General features: G+C 40.2%; 1 protein-coding gene across 2 annotated transcripts in view; it reads right to left on the minus strand.

The window, feature by feature from the left end:
• adcy5 (adenylate cyclase 5) overlaps window positions 1–7,332 on the minus strand; it is a 46,346-nt gene extending 39,014 nt beyond the window's left edge. The window contains exon 1 of one of the 2 annotated variants that reach the window (XM_062067391.1): window positions 6,041–7,332. In XM_062067391.1, coding sequence (XP_061923375.1) covers window positions 6,041–6,871 — 831 coding nt within the window. In that variant the 5' untranslated portion in view covers window positions 6,872–7,332. The remainder of the gene's footprint in view (window positions 1–6,040) is intronic. The other variant, XM_062067392.1, reaches the window with a different exon arrangement.
• Between the last annotated feature and the right edge of the window lie 434 nt (window positions 7,333–7,766).

Genomic DNA, 7,766 nt, shown 5'->3' on the forward strand with positions numbered 1-7,766 from the left:
AACCTCTTTCTCGCTGCATGTCGAGTCCGCACAAAAACCATGGACTGGATTCGGTCAGGAACTTCAACAACGTACACATATTTGGCCTTAACAATCCTTGTACAAGACAACAACACATCTTTTTCTTTCTTATGCATTCTAAACCGTAAATAAAAGCTAGCAAATGTCAGCTAACAATGCAAGTAATGGGATTATCTTTATTCCGTCTATAAAGTGGCCTTTAGAGACTACTTCTTCCCCTCCATGTCCCTGACTAAAGAGGCTGCAGCTAGCATGATCTCATACTTGCTCTGCGCTGCTTCTCCAGTTGGACTTTGTCTCCAGTCTGCTCTTAATATTTGCACATTTTGTAGATGGCTGTCAGTGGGTATATCTGGGATATAGAAAAGTTACGTCCACATCACAGACATGCTGACAATGGCTTGATTCTAGCGCTGTTTCTGTGGTCAAAGTACACCACTTATCAATAGTGCACAAATAGTAGGCAATATCAATCAATTCATACTGTAACCACCTGCTGGTGTTAATGTTTTATCTTCCTGTGGTTTGCATTTGAACAAACAGGGTTAGGGAAAGCGGACTGGCGCAGAATGAGGAAGTGTTGAAGTGTTGTAAAGCACGGAGACTAAAAGTGTGTGCACGGGAGGTAACACCTGTTGGAATTGCGCCGGTTGTTAGCATACGATTGGCAATACAAGCTAAAAATAGCGTCAGACTTTGTGTGACCTCTTCTAGAAGCTACATTACATTATAGTATTTTAATTTGTTTTCACATTTAAAAAAAAAAAGGATTTTCAAGTTGTGGCAGCCATGAATTGACGGTGCACCACCTTGCCTTACATTAAGGGGAACCCTTGCATATATACACACACACACACACACACACACACACACACACATACAGTGGGGCAAAAAAGTATTTAGTCAGCCACCCATTGATTGTCAATGGGTGGCTGACTAAATACTTTTTTGCCCCACTGTATATACACATACATATATACACACACACATATATACATAACAAGAGGGTGATCAATCAACATCTCTTTTTTATCCAAACAATACAACAACAACAGCAGCAAACTCAACCATCAGCTTGCGTGCACACACGAAACGGTGCTCTCCAAAACATTAACAACAATGTTGCTACAATAAAAAACAAACAATGGACAATTATTTTTGTGCACACTGAGTTTTGAAGCGGTAAACAAGCAATGGCTCCCCCTTAAGGTCACCGCTAGCATTAGCACAAACTAGCAGTGTGAGGCGATCCTTCATGGGCTTGTGTCCCGGTAGTGCAGGGGTCACCAACGCGGTGCCCGCGGGCACCAGGTAGCCCGTAAGGACCAGATGAGTAGCCCGCTGGCCTGTTCTAAAAATAGCTCAAAGAGCAGCACTTACCAGTGAGCTGCCTCTATTTTTTAAATTGTATTTATTTACTAGCAAGCTGGTCTCGCTTTGCCCGACATTTTTAATTCTAAGAGAGACAAAACTCAAATAGAATTTGAAAATCCAAGAAAATATTTTAAAGACTTGGTCTTCACTTGTTTAAATACATTCATTAACTTTTTTACTTTGCTTCTTATAACTTTCAGAAAGACAATTTTAGAGAAAAAATACAACCTTAAAAATGATTTTAGGATTTTTAAACACATATACCTTTTTACCTTTTAAATTCCTTCCTCTTCTTTCCTGACAATTTAAATCAATGTTCAAGTAAATTTACTTTTTTTATTGTAAAGAATAATAAATACATCTTAATTTAATTCTTCATTTTAGCTTCTGTTTTTTCGACGAAGAATATTTGTGAAATATTTCTTCAAACTTATTATGATTAAAATTCAAAAAAATAATTCTGGCAAATCTAGAAAATCTGTAGAATCAAATTTAAATCTTATTTCAAAGTCTTTTGAATTTCTTTTAAAATTTTTGTTCTGGAAAATCTAGAAGAAATAATGATTTGTCTTTGTTAGAAATATAGCTTGGTCCAATTTGTTATATATTCTAACAAAGTGCAGATTGGATTTTAACATATTTAAAACATGTCATCAAAATTCTAAAATTAATCTTAATCAGGAAAAATTACTAATGATGTTCCATAAATAATTTTTTTATTTTTTCAAAAAGATTCGAATTAGCTAGTTTTTTTTCTTTCTTTTTTTCGGTTGAATTTTAAAGAGTCGAAATTGAAGATAAACTATGTTTCAAAATTTAATTGTCATTTTTTTCGTGTTTTCTCCTCTTTTAAACCATTGAATTAAGTGTAAACATCATTAATTATTAATAATAACATAGAGTTAAAGGTAAATTGAGCAAATTGGCTATTTCTGGCAATTTATTTAAGTGTGTATCAAACTGGTAGCCCTTCACATTAATCACTACCCAAGAAGTAGCTCTTGCTTTCAAAAAGGTTGGTGACCCCTGCGGTAGTGCCTTCTACTTGGCTGTATTAAAAAAGGTCCCCTCTGGCATATTTTTTCCAAAAGAGTCCAGTCTTAGCACAGTTAAAGACTTGCCTTCGCCCATAAAATCCTTCAAGTCCTTGGTTAAAAACTCCTCTGCAGCAGCTCGCAGCCTCGCCACGCCGCTGAAAGTGTCTCGCCTTAGCTTGTTCTTCTGTGCTGCTTCCAACATGCTCACTTTTAGACATCCAGTCTACAGTTTTTTTGCCGTGGTCTTGTACGTTCTCTCCGTCCTTGTGGATATATTTGACCCCTGTGGCAAAGTCAGCAACCATATAAACGTCCTTATTCAAAACGCTCACCTTTTTCTTCTATATTTGCCAGCCAAATCATCATTGCTGTACTCCTCGCAAATAGTCCTTTCTAAGTCCACAGCTAATCCCTCCTTCTTTCCAGGCTGCTTTGTTGGCTTTTTGGGGGCCATATCCAATAACAAAATAGACTAAACTTGGTGAATGGTGAGAAAAGACACTCTGATAAGTAATGGACTGCGTAAACAAGATGTGACGTAGCCTCTCTGAAACATGCTAATAAAAGGGGTTTGTAAATCCAGGTTTGACTATATTACCAAGAACATAGAATAGAATAGAATAGAATAGAAAGTACTTTATTGATCCCTGGGGGAAATTCAGCACCACAGTTCGCTCACAATAGACAATAAACACTTTGGTATTTTTTTTACATGTGAATAATATAAATACAGTCTATTATACAGCATTATTCACATGTGAAAACAAATACATTAACAGTCAAAAGGAACATATATATATATATATATATATATATATACATATATATATACATATATATACATATATATATACATATATATATATATATATATATATATATATATATACATATATACATATATACATATATATATATACACACATACATATATATATATACATATATACATATATATATATATACACACATATATATATACACATATATATATATATACACATATATATATACACATATATACATATACATATATACATACACATATATACATACATATACACATATATATATATACATATACATATATATATACATATACATATACATATACACACACATATACATATACACACACACACATATATATACATATATATATATATATATATATATATATATATATATATATATATATATATATATATATATATATATATATATATATATATATATATATATATATATATATATATATATATATATATATATATAAACATATAAAACATGTCCAGCACGAGACCCTTCAACCCTACTAACAGAATGTTTTGGAGACAATTCGCTCGGAGAGAAGAGAGAACGTTCTGGGCTCTTCTAAAAATTCTAAAATGTAGTGGGTGTGGCTTATATAGCGGTGCGTTCTATCATCCGATAGTTTATTTCAAACTTGTTTATAGCTAAATAAGTAATGAACGCACGAAGATTCCTGCTGATATGATAACGGTTCAAAGCTCCAATATCAATCTGGTGTGAGAAGTGTAAAAGAGCCCTGCTAGCAGTGAGCACTCAGCAGAAGTCTTTTTTTTAAAACAAGAGGAAATGTGTTGCTAGGCGACCAGAGCACGCGGTTGCCGGCTCACAGGGGAATGTGTTTGGACTTCCCGGTGAGCCTTCAGGGCGCTTCAAAGGACTGACATCAGCGAGTCAACCATGTCTTTCATGTCATCGCTGGCATGACAAAAATCCATGACTTTTAGTTGAAATATATCTCATTAGCTAACTCGCTAGCAGAAAGCAAGCTAACAGACCATGTAAACATACTTTCAAAATGATGTCAAGTATCCAAATCTATTATTTTTTAGGTTGAAATGAATACATTGAGCTAAAATAGTGGCATAAAAGGCTAGCATGGTAATGTTAGCATGATAGCATAGGAAAAGTTAGCAGACTTCTAATATGGCGCCAAGCATCAAAAGACATTTCTTGGTTTCAATGAATAAAATTGGCAAAAATGGTAGCATAAGACTTTAGCATGCTGATGTTACCATGGCAACATAAGCAAAGTTAACATCCTTCTAAGATGGTGCCAAGCATCAAAAGCATTTACAATCATATAAATGAAATGAGTGAGAATGCTAACATGCTAACATAAGACGTTAACATATTTCTTAGACATCACAAAGTATCAAAATCTAACACTTAAGTTTAAACGTAAGAAATTTGCTAAAATACTAGAATAGAACTTTAGCACGCTAACATTAGTTTGCTAACATAACAGTAAACATTCTTGAAATATCCTGCTAAGTGTCAAAATCCATGATTTTTAACTTTAAATATGTCTAATTAGCTTTTGCTAAAGCATGCTAACAATACAAACATAAGAGTTGAAATACTTTAAAATGACAACAGCCTCCAGGGACAAAACAACAACCTCAGCAACGACTAGCAGCACTCCTTTCTGCAGTGGCAGTGCTGTCTGTCATTAATTAGTATAGATTTGTATTTTGTTTTGCCATATTTTATATTGTTGCAGCTTATTGTACTTTGACAACGTGTCATTCTACAAACTTTTTTAAATTAAAATCAACTCGCAACAAACGTAGCATCTTCTGATGTTATCAAATGTAGTCGTGTTTACCAACAGTAATATATCAGTTTTAAGCATTTTTTTTGTGTCATAAAAATATCAATATGGCCCCTGCAAGATGTTTTTCAGCTGTGGGGGCCTCAGCATTACTCAGTTGTAATACACTTTTCCACCACTTATGGCAGTAAAGACAATATCAAACAAACAGAAGAAGTCTGGAGCTTAAGTCCTTGAGACATTTAAGCGCAAAAATGATGACAAATGGTGAAGCTGTTTTCATCTGCGCTTTAATTTAATTGACAGTTTAAGAAACATTATTAGTTGAGTTGTATGTAAACGTCTTTTTCGTCATGCGAGTGCCTTCTTATGCAGTATATTTACTTATTTTACTAATCAGCCTGACCTCAGCCTCAGCTTTGTGTGTTTAATAAATACAAATATTTGTGATTAACATGCTCACATATCATTTAGCAATAAACTGTAAGGATGTTAAATAGAATGATCAAATACGATCAAAATCGAGAGTAAGATTACTAACTCAGAGTTAATATTTGAGAGGGCCCGTGTAGTGGAAAAGTTGGGCCCCGAGGTGAAAAAGCTCTGAAATAGGGTATTCAAATTGCAATAATAAAACTAATAGTACTAAATAATTCCACAAAAGCAAAAAGCATTGGCTTTTATTTCCTGAGTTTTGCCAACAATAACGAAAACACAACACAATGTTGTGGTGGCAAAAATCTAATCACTGCCGTATTGACCATACTAGACTTGTTTCATTGTGGTCTGTACTTGTATCGATCCAGAGCTGCAGCTTAACGGTTAGCTATGCCTTTTTGTATCTGTGCAGAGTAGCATGTTTAGCTAGTCATTTTCCACGCGTCCTCCAGTGATAATGCTACTTGTAACAATCTTACTTTATTCACTGTGGAGGGACATTAGCCTCTCGCTCGTTAAACTTATTTTGGAGGTGAAAAGAGCCTGCAAAAGGGGCCAAACGATGGAGGTCCAGGTGGGGTCCTACCTGCTTCCAGAGGAAGGGGTCCAGGGCGTTCTGCATCCAGGAGAGGGCCACATGCACGGCGGACAGCAGCAGGCCGGTGACGACGGCGGCTCGCATCCTGACGGGCAGCAGCGTGTAGACGACGTGGATGAAGAAGACGGTCCACCAGATGCCCTCAGAGGCGCTGCGGGGTCGGACCATCAGCACGCCCACCACCTGCACCACCAGGACCAGCAGGATGAGCACGTAGCAGACCAGCCACATGTGGTCCTGATGGAAGCCGCTGCGGTTGCACGCCACCATGAGGGCCAGCGTCAGGAAGATGGCCCCGGAGAAGACCACCACGTAGGGCACGCTGGGGCTGGGCGTCCCGGCCGAGCAGTGGAAGACCAGCATGACGGTGAAGACCAGGACCAGCACCGCCATCAGCATGGTCAGGCTGCTCTGGTTGAGGCGGAAGAAGTAGCGCTGGTAAAGCCGCTCCAGGTTGTCCGAGCGGAACTTCTTGGAGCTGAAGACGCGCATGACGCCGCTCCAGCAGGCCGCCGCAGAGAGGCTGAGCTCGGCCACCTCCGCGTCCTGCCGCCGCTCCTCCTCCTCCGCCGCCGCCGCCGACTTGGCTCGCAGCTCCTCGCCGTGCTCCTGCCACGCCGAGCGGGAGCGGAAGCTGACCCGGCTGACGGTGGTCTGCACCGGCCGGCGGCGGTCCGGGTCATCGTCGTCCTTCCAGCGGCTGTTCAGCCGCCTGGCCGAGTACGGACGGCCGTTCACCGCCGACTCGGACTCCCCCCAGGCGGACCTGTGCTCGGGCCCGCCGGCACCGGGGGGGCTCACGCTGTTGGATCTGGACATGGTCGACCCTTGGGTTGGCTCAAAAACACTCTTTTACATTTAAACACAAACATTCATTCGAAATGTGCGTTCATCCGAGGGAAAATCAATCCAAGACACCGGGGACCTCGGTGCTCCTCTGGCGGGATATCATTAGCTTCAGGTGGGTTCATTGGGCCCAATTAGGAGCCATCCAGGGGGAGCCTCGCTGCTCGCTCCCCGGAGACATGTTCACCTCGGCGGGGGAGGAGAGAGTAGATGCCATGGCGGTCATTTGGCCGCGCACACGCACGGAGAAAGCAGCGTGGGCTCAGCTCGGCGTCGACATCACAGCTCAAGTACTTGGCTCCGGTGCGGTGGCGGCTCTCGGCTCTCAGCACGCCGGCAAACAGCGTCTCTTGCCCGGCTAGCCAACATGTGAAGCTTCGGTCGTTGTTAGCTTACAGCCGGACGTCGCCCCTCCCGCCGCTTCGATGGGGGTCCGTAAAAAGGGCGGGGCTACTTAGACACACGCTGCCATTGGATGGCGAGGTTGTCCGTCTGGCAGTGGGCGGGGCTTGATGCACAGCTGGCTGGGCAACACACAATCATTGCGAGGCCTTATCAACTTCCATCCATCCATTTCCTACCGCTTGTCCCTTTCTTGTTATCACTTATAAAAAAAAAAAAATACTGCAATTTGGTGGCGACTTGTCCAGGGTGTACCCCGCCTACCGCCTGAATGCTGCTGAGATAGGCTCCAGCAACCCCAAAAGGGACAAGCGGTATAAAATGAAGTTATAAAAAGAAGTCATTAAAGCAGAAATCAAAGCAGGCATTTTGATATTTCTTATTTTCAAATCCAATACAATAACTATATTTTTGTTAACCTTTAGGGCCCCCCCTCAAGTTTGGTCCCAGAAGGGTCTCAGTCACA

This window comes from Entelurus aequoreus, linkage group LG13 (genome assembly GCF_033978785.1).
Source record: "Entelurus aequoreus isolate RoL-2023_Sb linkage group LG13, RoL_Eaeq_v1.1, whole genome shotgun sequence".
NCBI classification, from domain to species: Eukaryota; Metazoa; Chordata; class Actinopteri; order Syngnathiformes; family Syngnathidae; genus Entelurus; species Entelurus aequoreus.